The 16538-nt window shown below is 29.6% G+C and overlaps 1 protein-coding gene and 1 long non-coding RNA gene across 2 annotated transcripts; one reads left to right on the top strand and one right to left on the bottom strand.

Moving 5' to 3' along the window:
• The first annotated feature begins 124 nt into the window (after positions 1-124).
• Positions 125-1491, top strand: LOC114418015. The gene is made up of 2 exons (XR_003667966.1): positions 125-942; positions 1056-1491. It is a non-coding gene; the product is annotated as an uncharacterized LOC114418015 (long non-coding RNA).
• A 293-nt stretch (positions 1492-1784) lies between these two features.
• On the bottom strand, positions 1785-7573 carry LOC114418012 (homeobox-leucine zipper protein GLABRA 2-like). The gene is made up of 11 exons (XM_028383136.1): positions 7376-7573; positions 6972-7225; positions 6002-6119; positions 5703-5897; positions 5159-5542; positions 4848-4949; positions 3799-4008; positions 3549-3723; positions 3188-3459; positions 2695-2781; positions 1785-2567 (listed from the first exon to the last, which is right to left on the bottom strand). Exons 1-11 carry the CDS (start codon positions 7448-7450, stop codon positions 2184-2186), a joined length of 2256 nt encoding a protein of 751 aa, XP_028238937.1. The 5' UTR covers positions 7451-7573; the 3' UTR covers positions 1785-2183.
• Positions 7574-16538: the final 8965 nt, after the last annotated feature.

The raw sequence follows: 16538 nt of genomic DNA, 5'->3' as shown, positions 1-16538 counted from the left end.
GGTCCAAACATATTTTTTTCATTTATTTTTCTTTGGTTTTCATTTTTATAGGAGATTTAAAATATCCTATATTTTACATCGAATTCTTAATTTTGTTTTAAATTTTTATTATGTGAAATATTTAATAATTTAATTTGTGACGAGTTATGGTTAGTGTTGATTTTAAAATCAAATTTTAATTTTCTGACACCTCCGTAAGGTCCGGTCCACCTCAATTCCTCCCCAAGAAAAACACCGCCTCACGTGTGAAACTCACCCTTGACATCAAAGTCACTTGCCGTGACTTCCACAAAGACTCCTCCACCCTCCGCCTCCACGGTCGCAACCTCCAACCCAACTAGCACGTCCCTGCCGGCTCCTTCCACACCCTCACCCTCACCCTCGAACCCCTCAAAGACTCCTCCATCCCCCGACTCCACCGGCCTCCACCACGATCCACACCAGATCGTATGGCACCAGCATCAGTGTGTGCATCACACCGGTCAAATGCAGCGTCTGGAACGTGCGAACGTGCGTCGGCATCACCGTGATCGCCGTCCTAGGGTTTTTCACTCCGAATAGCGCCCCTACTCTTTCTGCACTCTCTCGATATGCGGTGCGCCTTCATCACCTCCCCGAGATCCGAATGCGGCCACGGCCGGATTCGGATACCGTGCCGCCCGACTACCACGAGTCTTGCGGTGCTCGCCATCGCCGTCCGGTTCTTTGTTGGAGGAACGTCATGCAGAGCTACGATTTCTAAACCTCCGGAACGACGCGATGTAGAGGCTTGTTGAGAAAAGGAAGAAGACGAGGCGCGAGAAGTGGAAGTCGAGAACCAAGCTAATGAGACAGCAGACGCTGGATTACCAGCCAGAAAATCGCCGCCAGCAACTTCACTGCGTCGTCGCCGGACGAATCCAACTACGCCAATCCTCTAAAGTTGTTCGCCCAGCGCGAGAGGTAACTCTGCTGCAACGCCGAGAGCTTCATTTTCTGTAAAAAAATGTGTAAGGTTTGTGAGTTGAAGTGCAAATGCCCTGATACTACTATTATGTGTTTGGATTTTATTTTAGAATTGTATGTAGTTCGTAGCAGAATAGATAGAGGTTTAAATTTGAAGAGAAAGGTTGGAGATGGTGCTGACTTTAGGTTTGAGGATCACGAATGCGTTGAACCAGAACCCCTTCAACAATCGTAGGTAATATGATGCAATCTCATGTGCGTCCCACACGAGTTTCCCGCAACAGGCCGCCAGCGTGAACTGCAGCCACACGTGCAAGAGGTGCACCGCATCCCACACGAGTTTCCCGCAACAGGCCACCAGCCTGAACTGCAGCCACACGTGCCAGAGGTGCACCGCATCCAGCACGACAGCGAGTAGAAGATGAAGGCGGAAGGGATAAGAAAAGAAGGTGTATGAAGGACGGAAGAAAGTCCTGAATGATTGATTTATTTATTTTTCATTTTAATTGATTTTAGTGATTTTTAATTTTAAGAAAATTTAAATTTGATTTGAGTCATCACAAATTATATCATCAAATAATTAACTGACATGTGATGACAGTATAGATCTAAAATAAAACTCTTTCAAAGATGAAAGAAAAAAGGAATCAAAGACAGAAATAAAATATATATCAAGAATAAAAATATGTTTAAACTTTTAAAATATCTCAAAAATAAAATATAAGACCATATATTCTGTTTGATTCTTTTCAAGAAGTTACCACAAACTACCCAAGAGTTCAAGATTATATGCGAGCCAATAAAACCATCTATATATATATATAAATATAAGGCCTTAATAAATGGTAACCTTGTGCACAATACTTGATTTCTAGGATCTGAAAGCTTTTTGTCTCTCTTCATGCAGATATACATTTGCCGTTCTGCAAATTCTATTTCCTATTGTAAATAATAAATGATACTAACCCAGAATAAGGAGGTAGACAAAAAAAATCTATTCTACTGCTGAACCGGATACTACGATTCAATTTGATATTCCTTAAAGTTAATCAGAGGTCAAAATTCAAGGATGAGTTTTCCATATAAAATAAAGTCCATCCATGAATTTCGCCTCCTATAGTTTCAAGGGAACACTAAATAAATATTCATCCCAACTGTAAAAGGGGTAGAAATTAAAGCCTATATAACTGTAGCAGCTAATCAAATCCTATGATCTATCTAATTATCTTTTATCTTGACTAACCATCTTCACACTGCAAACTTGTTCTAATATTTCTTAATGTACAAGACACAAGATTATTGACCGATTCCACAGACTCCATTGTTAACTTGGTTGTTGGAGAAGGATTGGCAAGGATCTGGAATGCCATTGTAAACAAAGAGCCTCCTTCAGTGTATTTTTCTTCTTGCCTTGACGTAATTACCAATGGCCTTCCCTCAATCCCATCAGGAAGAATTGAAAATCCTGACGGCAATATAGCAAGATTACTTGAATCACATCCTGTCAGCACAGATTGTATACCAGCAAATTCCACAGGAGCATATACCACCATTGACTCATAAGCACTTGTGCAGCTATCTTGCAATATCCACACACTGTTATCTTTTGATTGTATTATTTTCTGCCAAGTGAAAAGAATCAGATACTTCATTAGTAACCATGTTTTAAACGCATTTTGCACTTAAATTTCATTGTGTGTATTGACCATTCAACCATCCACAAAAGAGAGAGATAGTAGAACAACTTACTTGGATGTTTACAACATTGCCTCGGTCTTTTCCTTTAGCTAAATTTGCAATGGACTGCACTGACCCACCACTGGACATGATATCCCACTGTGACAAAGATAATTTTCAACAGTCAACAACACAATGGCCCCATTTGCCATTATTACTCACCAAACTGCCTATATATATATTTATGGAACTCAGCATCAGCAACTTTAATTTGTATCTTTCAAGATGCCTCTTAACACTACTAGCATTAACTAAAGAAACTAATTATATGACTGTAATATGGATAATAAATAATAGATAACCTTTTCTTTTAAGTATATGTAGTCAGGATTTTAATTTTCTGGACTTGTGTATATTAAAAACTATATGTTTGAAAATATTAATTTTTTAAATAGATATCAATATTTTGGGAAAAAAAAAAAAAACAATTCCTTGAACTTCAGCCCAAGAATACCCTAGGTTTATTAAAAAAAGGATGCAGAAGAGTTGTACACTTGTACTGTACCTCATTTCGACGAGCTTCATCCCTCAAGAAATCAAACAGCACATTAGGAGAGACAGGAAGCCACACAGAAGAAACGGCACACAAGATAACCCCAAGAGGTTCACCAGGCTCATTCAAGTTCTTCCTAGAGCTAATCCTTATGTCTTCTCCTGTTTTACTTGTGACCTTGGTCCATGTATGGAAACTTGATGCACCAACTGCATGGCAGAAACTCCATGTCATTCTTTGTGCCAACTTCAATATGCTCTTCCTCCCAGCCAACGTCGCAACACCTACCATTTCATCATCAATGTTATTAAGAGGATGTTAATTTCAGTAAAGACTCCAACAAAGTACCTTGGAATTCATTAATATTGCTCACCAGTTGAATCCTTCATTGGAACATTCGTTGCCATGTAAAAAACCAAACGTTCACATTGAAGTTGTAGTGTTTCTATCCAATGCCTTGCCCCAAAAGCTAGACCACTATTGACAATGGTTCGATACATTGTATGAATTGTGCTCTTTTGGCACTCCAAGTGCTCCACCCATATCACCTAAAACCAAAAGCAATATCAATATATATATAGCCCGGATTTCACATAAAATGTTAAAAACTTTTGTTCATACACCTTGCAATGGCCATTTGACTTATCCTCAATAATACAACCAGATGGGCGTTTTCTGCATTTCACAAGGGATGCGTCAATGTTGTCTTCTACTTTGTCTATGGAGACATCAACTATAGCCCACTGTTCATCACTTAACTGTTTGCCGCACCTCACGAAATACACTTCTCTGGTGGGCACCATTGGAGTGAGCATTTGAAGCTCAGCAAACATCTGCAGTCATTATAGCTCATGGTTATTAATTACTTAAGACTTTTCATCATCATGTCATACAAAACAAATTAAACCTCGTGCCTTTGTGTACTTTGATGGAGAAAGTCTCATTGTCATTAATTATTGTCCACGTCTAAGGACCTTGAACAGTTTCATGTTTGTCTTGCTAACTTAATGTATTGGATAGGAATAAAGCAGAATTCTACGACCCTGTAGCTTGCAGGATATGCTGGCTAGGAGAGAGGAAGATCTTTTTTCTAGAGATAAAGAGAGATGGAGAGAGAGATTTTGTGTTATATTGGGAAGTGCGAGGAAAGTGCCAAGAGTTACTAAATGATGTTCGATCTTTTCTATATATGTATCCTTTTTAAGCTTTTTTGTGTCCTTGTCAATACTTTCTGAGATACAAATAAAAGGCTATGTTTAAATTAAAGGGACGGAAAAAGGCATCAGCACTTACAATCCCCCTCGGAAGAGTAATGCATAATGGGTTATTAACTTATAATAAAACCTTAATTTATGTTAAGCAAAATTATAATCATAATCCACATGCATCTGAAGTGTTTTTGTTTTTGTTTTTTAAACCGTAAACTTGTATAACAGTTGGTTGAAAATTACAAGTGTGGGAAATGTCACTTTAAAGAGAGGAAGCCCCATCTTTTTCTCTTGCTTGTCAAGGTTGGACCACTTGAATAAATAAAAAAGGATCCACGTTCTAACGTGAGGCCGAAAATGAATGGTTAAAGACATTTATTTTTTGTACGTATATATATATATATATATATATATATATATATAGTAGTGTGCTACCTAACAAAGTGCAGTTATCTTCCCCTTACCAATTGCACTGCACCATTCCTGTTAGAACCTTCCCCATTGCATATAACATCAACAGTTGCAGCCTTTGATATTAAGCATGGAAACATTTCCTTCCATTGATTCTGCAAGAAACATGCATGTTAAGAATATTATAACAAATTATAAAGAGAATAAAGAACATATTTAACACTAATTAATTAATCAAAAAGTTGTAAAATCATATGAAGCAGTCATGTGGTGCAAGATTTAACTCAAATATATCTCTGGTACCATTACCTATGGTACATTCTTTATATATATTTATGCACAGACATATATGTCTTACACTTACCACGTCTAGAAAACTTTGGAGAAGCCGAGGAAGATCCATAAAAACAACCTCAGTTTCTCTTGAGGCTTCGATGAATGTCTTTGGCCTTTCACTACCAGAATTTTCAACTTCGAACTCCTTCACATATTCATCGTAGTTAAGTATATCACGACCTGTTTCAACGCTACGAACCCATAAGGGTTCCCCCATATTTGCCATCTTTATGAGCTCCTCCGTTGCTCGGTTTGCTATATCCATTATCCTTGATTTGTCGAGCCCGAAAATTCCATTGTAAAAATCCAAAGAGCTTCTATTCTCTTCCTCATCATGATGGCCAGCAGAAGATGTAGTAGGAGACGTTGTTCTTGGTGAGAATTTCCCTAAAGCTGTTCGGAGCTTCTCTACCTGTATAATGATTAATTAATTAGAGAATACTTTTCAATAAGATTGTAGTTTGTACTTTGTACACATAGATACACACATTACTCTAGCACTAAATACATTATTCTTTTTTTAAAGTTTCATGTTCCTTGTATTTAGATTTAGTTTTATACAAATTAATTACCTCGGCTTTGAGTTTGGCATTTTCAATAAGAAGTTGTTTTTCTTCAGTGGACATGGAAGCATCTATGGTAGCCGTTACCATGCCACAATTGGGGCAACAAGATTTGTTTATGGTCTCTCTCATGGCCTTATTTTCCTCCCTAAGTCTGTCTAATTCTGTCTTCAACAATGAATTTTCATGGCGCTCTTGTATTGCCTGCAAAAGGCAATAATATTGCATAATGCTTACATAATTTCTAATTAAATAAATTAAGTTTGCATATATTCTTGAGTAATAATTAGGTAAATAAATTTAGATACCTTGATTTGGGTTCGACGATTTTGGAACCAAAACTTAACTTGCCTTGGAGCAAGGCCAAGTTGGTTGCTGAGTTGTTGCCTCTGCTTTTCATCAGGATGCGGTGATTCCTTGAAAAGCCTACAACAATAGTACATTATTCATGTCAGTTTGTCAGTCTTTTTTGCTGTTCTATCTTTCACTACAAGCTTCATCTCAGAGAGACTGATCCAACAATTAACAAATGGAGTTTAATATAATAACGCAACAACCTAAAATAACACAAACTAATCAAGTGGAAAAGTGCTTTTTAATGGCATAAGATAACAAACTAACCGACAAAGCAAAAAGCAGTTAAAAATTTTAAGCAAGCTTTAGCTTTAATAATCTTCTTTTTAGTTTGACTATATGATGTCGATCGCAAACTTTTCTCATAATCTTTGCCATTAGTACGGCATACATACAAGTTATACATAAGCTATATGCTTTAAACCCCACTTGTAATGTCGGCATGCAAATTATTTAACTTCGGAATAAACCATTTCATTAGTACTAATTACTTAACACCTAACATTTTGGTATAGATCACATTGATATTCTCCTTAGTATTGTTTGAATTAAGTAGAATTATTATAAGAAACAAAATCTTATTTTAAATATTTAAAGACTTGTAATGATTAATGATTAATGATTAAACTGAAACAATTTTATATTAGTTAATTGAGTGCTAGTTAACACCCAATATACGAAAGTGTGCATATATAAAATGATCTCACAAACCATAAATTATAATTAATAAATTAATAAGAAAAGCTGCTTCTTAATACTTAGTTAATAACTCCGTCAGTACTCTCTCTCTAACAATGAAGGTGGAACTGAAGACACCTCACAAAGGAAAAGTGGAAGAAAACTATAATTCTCAACCATGATTCAATACTAAATTAATTAATACGTAGAATCGTAGATATACGCAAGGTGAGAGAGTTTACGTACGCTTCCATTTCTCTGATCTGTTCAGCGGTGTGCCTGTGATACTTCCTCTTCTTCTTCTTTCTGTTCTTGTCATCGCCGTCGTCGTCATCCTCATGAAGACCTTCACCATCAAAATCTTCTTCTGACCTGGATCTCACGGGTCCTGAGTTGTCGCTGCTAATCTCAACAGTGTCCTCTCGCCGGACCTCATTGCCGCCTGCCACCTCCATGCCGGACGTCTCCGCCGCCTCCCCAGCATGCCGGAAAATCCCAGCCTTCAGTATCCAATTCAAACAAAAACAACAACACAGAATTCAATCACAACAAAAACAAACCAAGTTCAATTTATTCATATATCATATTTTATGCACACATACATGTATATATAATATATTCATACATATAAGGAGTTGATTATTACTTACTAAGCTAAGAGAGAGAGATGAAGAGGAAAACAAGTCTTTGGTGTGAGGTGGTGTGTTGGACATGTTGACTCCCATTGACAACCACGTTTGCTGTGCTTTTTGCTGTTCTTGATGATGTTTTTTAAGGAGCGAAAATGGCGAGGGCAAGTTCTTTTTTTTTTTTTTTTTGAAGGAATGAAAATGATATTGGTGTTAAGGACCCTTTCTCATGTTGCACGCTCTCATTATTCTTTTTTTTTTTTTGAAAAAAAAAACTAAATAGAAACAGTCTGTCAGAAACAATTTATGAAAATAGCTAGAGATAAATATAAAGTAATAAAGTAATAAATGCTCACAACATTTATTACATGAATAAAAATAATATTTATTGAAACAAGTATTTATTGCATTGGATTATTTCTTGAGTTTCTAATATTATTGTCATTAAATGTAGCTAATATTTACATTATTTAAATTTATGAGTGTTATTTAATGAAAACGGTATTTATTGTATTGGATTATTTCTTGAATACTTCTAATATAATTGTCATAAAATATAGATACTAGCTACTCCATTAATTATGATTATCCTTCTAGATTATTTTACATAAGAAAAACTAATAAATTAATAAAAGAGAATAATAATTTTATAAATTTAACCTTATTATTATTAATTCTTGTATAATTTATGTAGATCATATCATTAATATTATGAGTAATATAAGTGAGAAAATAATTAATGTTACTTTGAAAAGTTAAAATATTTTTTTTCTTTTTATACAATAATTATTATGGAATAGAGAGAGTATTTAAATAATATAAATTTATGACTGTTTTTTTAGTAAAATTTAATGAAATAAGTATTTATATATTGTATTGGATTATTTCTTGAATTTGTAATAATGACATTAAATATAGATACTACTTAAATTATTTAATTTATGAGTATTTTATAAAAATTTAAACTTATATTATTAATCAAAATTAATTAACTTAACTACTTTCATTAATTGGTCTTGATGAATTCATTGTTTTTATTATTTAAAAGACTCAAGATGATGTTTTTAAAGATTTTAATAGAATAGTAGATATTTTTTTATCAATGTAATATATATATATATATATATATATATATATATATATATATAATATCAACCAATCATAAATTATTTTTAAATAATTATTAAAAAAGTCAATAAATTTATATACCATGCTGATTTGTGTTTGTATAACAATATAAAAACAAATATACTATTAATGTATATTTATTCATTTTTTATTAAAAACTATTTAATAAAGCGTGTCAGTAAATATTTATTGAAAAGTTCTTTAAAGCTTAAAACAACACTCAATTAGTACGACACCTATTGAACTTGAATTTAATTAGAATCTAATGATATTATAAAGATTTTTTTAGAATTTAATTTAATATAATAATAAATTTATGGTAGGATTATTATTTTGTAATAATTAATTTAAAATATTTAGAATGATTAAATTTAAATCAATTAAAAGTATAAAAATCTTTACATAATAGTGTGTAAAAATTAAACTTATATAATTTCCACTTAAAAAGTCTTTAATAGACCTTAAAAAATGAAAAATGTTACTTGAACACCTATATGCTATTATATATCTAGAGAGAGAGAAAAAATGTAACGTTTATTTAATGTAATAAGAAAAGAGAGATAGAGACAAATAAAAATGTTAATGATATGTCTAAAATATTAGAGTATTCAAATATTAATATGCTTAAAAAATAGAACACCAATGAAAATTGGATCCAAAAAAGAGATTAGTTGCTCACAATGTGATTTAGTACCTGTGGCTTCCAACAAGATTACTTTCAAAGAAAGTTATTCGTGGAAAAAAAAGTCTTATTAAAAATTATGAATAAATCTTCTAATCATATGTAAATTTAAATATCTATTCGGGAAAATTTAGATAAATACTGACAATATATAAGACACTTGATTCTTAGGAAAATAAAAATATAAGTTATGTAGTAAAAAAACATTATTACAAATATAGAACTTATTTAATACAATATCTTATGCGCTAATAGTTTTCTAATTGTATCTACGTATACATGTTAAAAATACAAAATATATCTTATTAAATAATTTTACATGCATTAAAAAAAAAAGCCTTTATTTGTTAGAATTCTCTTAGATAGAGATGATCATAGGTTAGGGTGGATACACATATAAATTCTTCATCATCCGCCTTGTTAGAGGAAAATTCATTTCATACCTAAATATCTATGGATTTTATTAATACATTTTAGCAGCTACGATTATCCGTTGATACTTGTTTAGAATATAAAACTTTAAACAAATTGTAAAAAGTATTTAAATAAATTATGATTTTAAGTATATTTTAAATTCTTTTTAACTTTTAATTATTTTGAAAAATTATAATAAATACATGAAAAATTAGAAAATATTTTTTAAATGACCCATTCTTTGATGAAAAAAGCATTTAACAAAAGGGTTCCCAATTAAGGAAATTTAAGTAATTTTAAATTAGGTGTATTGACAGATACACAAATACTTTATTATCAGCCTTTATGTCATCATTAAGTGCACAAAGAAAGAATCTATATATTTTATCTATATATACTCATTAAATCATCTGTTTTTAAATCTATAACGAGTTGTCTACGGATATATGAGGTATCTATTTTTCTGTCCTTATTTTTATCTCTTTTATTTGTATTTTTTTTTTATCCTTTCGGCAATCGTTTTCTCTTGGAGAGTAAAAAGGGAGAGAGAGACGTAGGACAGCTGAATTTAAGAATATAAAAACAAAAGAGAGGAACTCGCTAAGGATTTTTTAATTATTTCTTTTTCTTTTTGTCTTTTTTGTTGGCGAGCAAGACAGGGAAATGGCTGGTAGAATTGACGGATAGATATGCTAGGTTCCATAAGTTCCACTGTTCTACAAAGACCCAACTAACCTTAAGCCTTAAGCATTCAGCAGTTGAATTGAATTTATGGCCTCAAGGGTTTTCTTAGGGTATCTCAAAGGATAGGGCTGTCTGCCTCAATGATATCTTAAAAATGATACTAATAACTTGATATATCATCATTCAATTTATATATTTTTCAATTTTTTTAATACGTTTAACTTTTTTCTAAAATTTTAATTATTTTTAAGCCATCAATTTTTTTTATCAAGTACAAAGAGGTCATAATTATGTATTTTAATGATGATTCATTTTTGAAAAAAAAAATACTTATTTAGTCCCTAAAATTATATAAGTTTTCTCTTTTAGTCCAAAACTTAAAAATCATTCCTTGGATTAGTCACAGCAACACACAACAAATGATGTTAGTCTCTGATCAAGTAAATTATCTTATATTTAGAAAGAGCTAAAAAAGAGAAAAAATTATAAATACAATAGAATTTATAATGAGATAAAAAGAGAGTTAGAGTGAAATGAGAGATGTTAATGTGTTATTTAAAATACATGGATGTATGCTTATCATTACCAAAAAAAACTTAAAAATCATATTTTTTTTAGTCCTTATACAAACACTTTCGGATTTACTACAAAAATAAAACATATTTTTGACGGTCAATTTAAAATCTAAAAAATCTGTTCAAAATTTTCGATGGATCAAAATTTGTCGAAAATATAATTATAAGAAATTTTAACCAATAAATTTTTATTGACCATCAGAAACATGATGTTTTTAACTTGAGTTACAATATAGCAAAGATTAAAATGTGAAATTTGTGTAACCGCATAGACCGAAACCGAAAGGGATCCAAAAGTATTTATATAAGGATTAAAAGAGATGTTTTTAAATGTAAGAACTAAAAGATAAAGTTTGTCTAACGATAAAAATTAAATTAGTAATTTTTTCTTTGTTTTTTATGTTCAAAAAATATTATTAGAAAAATGAAGAAATAAAAATACTTTGCAGCAACATGTTTATAAAACTACATTTTTCTTATAATAAATTTGTGTGTTTATTTTAGGTTAAATTACTCATTTGGTCCCTATATTTTTATAATTCTTTCTTTTTTAGTCTTTATAATTTGAAAGTGATCTTTTTAGTTCCTATAATTTACATTTTAATTCTCTTTTAGTTCCTGTCATTTTCAAAGTGGTCTTTTTAGTCCCTTCATGATTCTTACTTTTTTAGTCTTTATAGTTTTCAAATTATAGTAACTAAGAGATAATTAAAATGTAAATGATAGGGACTAAAAATACCACTTTCAAACTATAGGGACTAAAAAGATAAGAATCATGAAACTATAGGGACCAAATGAGTAATTTAACATTTATTTTATGAAAATAATGATTTAAAATAAGTGTTTGTGTGAAATAAACAAAGACTATTTATTTATTACAATTTAAACATCTATAAATATGTTATTATATATTTTATTTGTAACGCCAATTTTTGGAGAAAGAAGATGATGTCTTAATTTAAGATAGAAAAAAAAACCTTCTTGACTTTAAATATGCACACACAAACTTTACATTTGTTTCATTTTAAGGAGATGTGTTATTTCATTTAAAAGAATATATTTTCACGTTATTTTTCATGATTTTTTAAAATTAAAATACATCTTGCTATTATGGAATGAAAATGACAATGCACCATAAAATGAAACAGAAACAATATAAATAGGTAAAGAATAAAGCATGTATAGTATGTTTTATATATAATATAATGTTATGAATCATTTTATTATTTTACCAAATATTATCATTATACATTAGAAGAATTGAACTCTTCATAATAGTAGTAGATTGATTGATAGTAGCTAGAATTAGAGGCCTGACTTGTTTTCTTCATTTCTTTATTTATTTTAACATTATTTTTTAAGAATTTAAATGGCATTTTACTTGAATTTTCATGTCAATTATTGAACCTAATGTTTACATATCGTTTAGTAACAAAAGTAATATAAAGATTAATTTGAGTAATGAATTTGCTGTTTTTTCTTTCTTTCTTAGATTGGTTGATAGTAACTAGAGTTAGAGGTCTGACTTCTTTTCTTGTTTTGTTGTATTTTTTCCCATGAAGGTGTATTTGTCTAGAAACAAATTTTTGTTTGAGATTATAAGTATATATAAGATGAATATTTTTTTTTTGACACAATTTATTTCATTCTTAAGGATTAATAAAAAGTTAAATCCTGAACCACTTGAAAACATAAATCACTTGAAAACATAAATCAGTATCACTTGTGTCAAATGTTAATAATCTTTAATTGTATAACATTATGTTTTAGAAATCAATTTTAGTAACTCTCTTAGTTTGTTTGAAAGGAGAAAAAAATACGACTTACAAAATATTTTTTTATGTTTGGCTGGAAAGAAAATGAAAGAAAAAGTTGATTTCTAGAAACAAAATTTAAAATTTTTCCTCCCTTCTATTTTCTTTTCAATTTAAATTTTAAACTTTTCCTTCCATCCAGCCAAAATGAACCATTTATGTTTTCCTATTTAAAATTATGTTTGACTCAAATTTTCGTGTCAATTGAACCTAATATTTAAAAATATCACACACTGTAAATCCCACACTCGCGCACACATATCTTTTATCATAAATAATATTATTCGAGTCTCATATGTAAAGACTTAATTTTTTTATATTCAACTCCTTTTATTTATTTATTTTGAGATTACTTCACCTTAATTAGTCAATTAATCACACCCTAAGGAAATGTTTTGTGTACTGAATTATAGTCTTGAATGACATTCCTAAGAATATTATTCCCAACAACATATTTGATAACTATTTAACATTCCTTGAAATATTTTAAAATTTATTTCAATTAAAAATATGTAATAAATTGAAAGTAGGAATTTATTTTAAACAATTGCTACTATTCCCATGGAAATATAATATTCCCATCCATTTACATGAGAATGAAAAGTTAAGAAACCAGGTGTAATATATATTTATGAGAATAAAATATGATTAAGAATAATTTTTTTATAACTTTTATCAAACATAAAAATGATCCGTTTCCAACTTATATTCTCATGAATAAATATGACTTGAAATAAATACACTCTAAGTAATAAGTAGTGATATACTTTTCTATCTAAAAATGTTTAACTTTAATATTTATCTTTTAAAAACCAACTTAATTGTTTAAATTACGTTTTTGTAGAGGCATCACGCGCGTCGTTATGTCAACTAACATTTTGTCCAAGAACTTTTATAGCAAGAGGTCCACTTATTGACTCTAGAGCACCAGTTAAAAAATAACTCGGTACAAGAAAAGAAGGTTGATATTTCCAGCATATTAATTAAACTTTGTAATAACATCTCCAATACATGAATGCTAAAGTTGTGAGGTTACAATATCATATAAATTAAAAAAAAATTACACAAAAATTTACTTGAATACTAAATTGTTATAATGGGTACTTAATTAACAAGCCATGTACTTTCTCCTTGCACGGAGTAAAATGTGCAAAATAATTCTACATAATATTTCAAACTCAATGGTGAATTTTGTAACAAGATAAGTCAATAATACTGCTCATAAGTAACTAGAGCATCATTGCATTTTAATTGGTAGCTTCCAAACCTTTGATTATATTCTGAATTATACTCATCATGTTATCTTGGATGAAATGAAGTAAATTTCTTTTTGTCAAAAAAACTTAGAGTAATTAATATTTTATTATTAAAGAGTCTAACTCAATTAATTAAGTAGAATGTATGTACAAAAATATATATTAGAGAGTTTGTTGTTAGTATTATTTTCATATTAATGTTTTACTATTAAGAGATTTAACTCAATGAGTTACTTACAATGGTTAAACAATGTTTAATGATATTAAATGTTTTTAATTAGTTGAAAATAAATAGTAGACAAATTCCATTTTTTTTCATTTATATCTTAATTTTTTTATCGACAAATATTTATTGTTTACCTTCTTAATTATTATCCTAAATAGAGTTATTGAAAATTTTTATTATTAATGTCGTAACAAATAAGATAAAATTGTCAGATGCCTTGTTAACAATTATAACTAAAAGAATGAGACACTTTGATTCCACATTCAAAGTTTTGGTGTGATGCACTCGTCACTCATGCGGGACCGTGCGTAATAGAGAAGTTTATCCGCACGCAATTCATACCAAAGTTTTTGTTGTAGTAGTTGGCAAAAGGTACGCAGATAGCTTGAAGTAGTCGTGTGATTCGTGCACAAATTAACCTAGCTATAGTCCAGAGCAGTATCACTGTCAACTCATTTAATAGATAATCTCCGACCTTCTAACTCATTAGGGTTGGTCTTTGGAGGCTTAGAAAAAATACATGAGATCTTAACTTGGAACTTCATTGCTATCATGGTAAAAAGAATACCTTTTTTTCTTTATTTTATTTTGTCATCATAATATTAGAGAGAATATCAATCAATTTTGTTCATCAGTAATTTCTATCCAAAAAACTGAGTGAATTTTTTTCTTCCAATCACTTCTTTATTTTGGTGCAATAAAATTTTTTAATTTGTTATTTAACCAAAGAAAATGAATTAATTTATTTAATTATTTTAATCAATATTAAAAAATTACTCAACATTTATAAATTATTCAACTTTTTTAAAGATTAAATTACTATTTTCAAATATTTTCTTAACATTTATTTTGTTTTCCAAATATTAATGATGTTATGTTTTTAAATTTTTTAAAAGACATAAAAATAATATTTATATAGATTAATAATAACTTGATAAAGTGGTTATTTTATAGTATTTAAGAGACTTGTTTAATATTATAATTTTTGAATATCTAAATTGTTATTGAATGAATTTTTAAGATATTAAATAAATAATTTAATATTTTTCTAATCTATACTATTTATAAATGGAATACCCCTTTTGGCGTTCACAAATTTTAGATAATTTTATCTTTTTTTAGTTTTTAAACTTCTACTACTTTCTTTTAATCACTACCCACTACTCTTATGTTGTTTATTTTTTATTAGTCTTATTTTTTTTATTTTTTAACTTCTAAATGTTTTTCCCTTTTCTTTTATTTTTATTTAAAATATGTAGAGAGGCACCCCTAGTAAGTTATAACAACAAATTATTTAACTATCAAAATATACACCAATTTAAATAAAAAAAACCCATTTAACATCATTATTAATAAATTATAAATAATTAATAATATAAAAATAAAATATTACATATTTTACAAATTGGGATACAAAACCCAGTTTTACAAGTATTTCCTTGAATTCTCTATCCCATGCTGTTTGCCCCTTTCTGATGTGATTGTGTCTGAAAAAAAACAAAAACAAAACCAAAAATAATTATTAATTAATTAAGGATTTCCAATTTCTTATTTATCTGTGTATCTACCTACTGCACATGTACAATAATAGAGACCAACCTCGCCTTTCTTTAGAATCGGCTAATGCTAATTCCACTCCCCCTTGTTACCAGTGGACTCTCCTTTATATTTTTCCCCCCAAAATACCCAATAAAATACACTTTTCTTATTTCTCTGCCTAACTCCATGAAAACTTCATCACTAAAGTAAGTCAAGATGATTAAGGGAATGGTGTTGCGAATGTGGAATTAGTTTTCTATTTTTCCCCTTTCTTGTGCGTTTATGCCTTTCACTGTGAACCAAAGAGGAGGTTAGAGTCATATTTTGATTTTTTTTTTTAATTTTCTTGCCTTTGTAAGAGAATTTGGGATGATGTTATGCAAAGGAAAGTCACACTTGGAATTCATATTTGTATCTAATTTCTAGAACACACATGGAAACACTTTTTCAAAAGCAAACTCATGAATATGTGGGTTCAATGGTTTTAATTGATTTGGGGCAAGCAAATTCACTAGATCACATATTCAAACATAAAACTTAAAATACTCACTCTGTTTGAAATTGTAATTCAGGAGAGAGAAATTTAAATATTGGGTAAATAAAATAATATGAGAGTGCATTAGTAATAAGGAGGAACATACATAGCAAAAACCTTAGAATTCTATGGCTAGATACTGGAAAGCTGAATAAAATAAAGGATAAATAATTAAATTAATCTTCCAAAATGTATTACAGTGATAAATTGATACCTAAATGTTAAAAACTATAAATTTAATATTTAAATATGTAAAAAATAAGACAAATTTAGTTTTAAACTTTACCAACAAATTAATTCCTAAACTTTAATACTTAATATTAAATTGGTC

Source organism: Glycine soja, chromosome 7 (assembly GCF_004193775.1).
Source record: "Glycine soja cultivar W05 chromosome 7, ASM419377v2, whole genome shotgun sequence".
NCBI classification, from domain to species: Eukaryota; Viridiplantae; Streptophyta; class Magnoliopsida; order Fabales; family Fabaceae; genus Glycine; species Glycine soja.
This window is presented reverse-complemented; position numbering and strand designations above follow the sequence as displayed.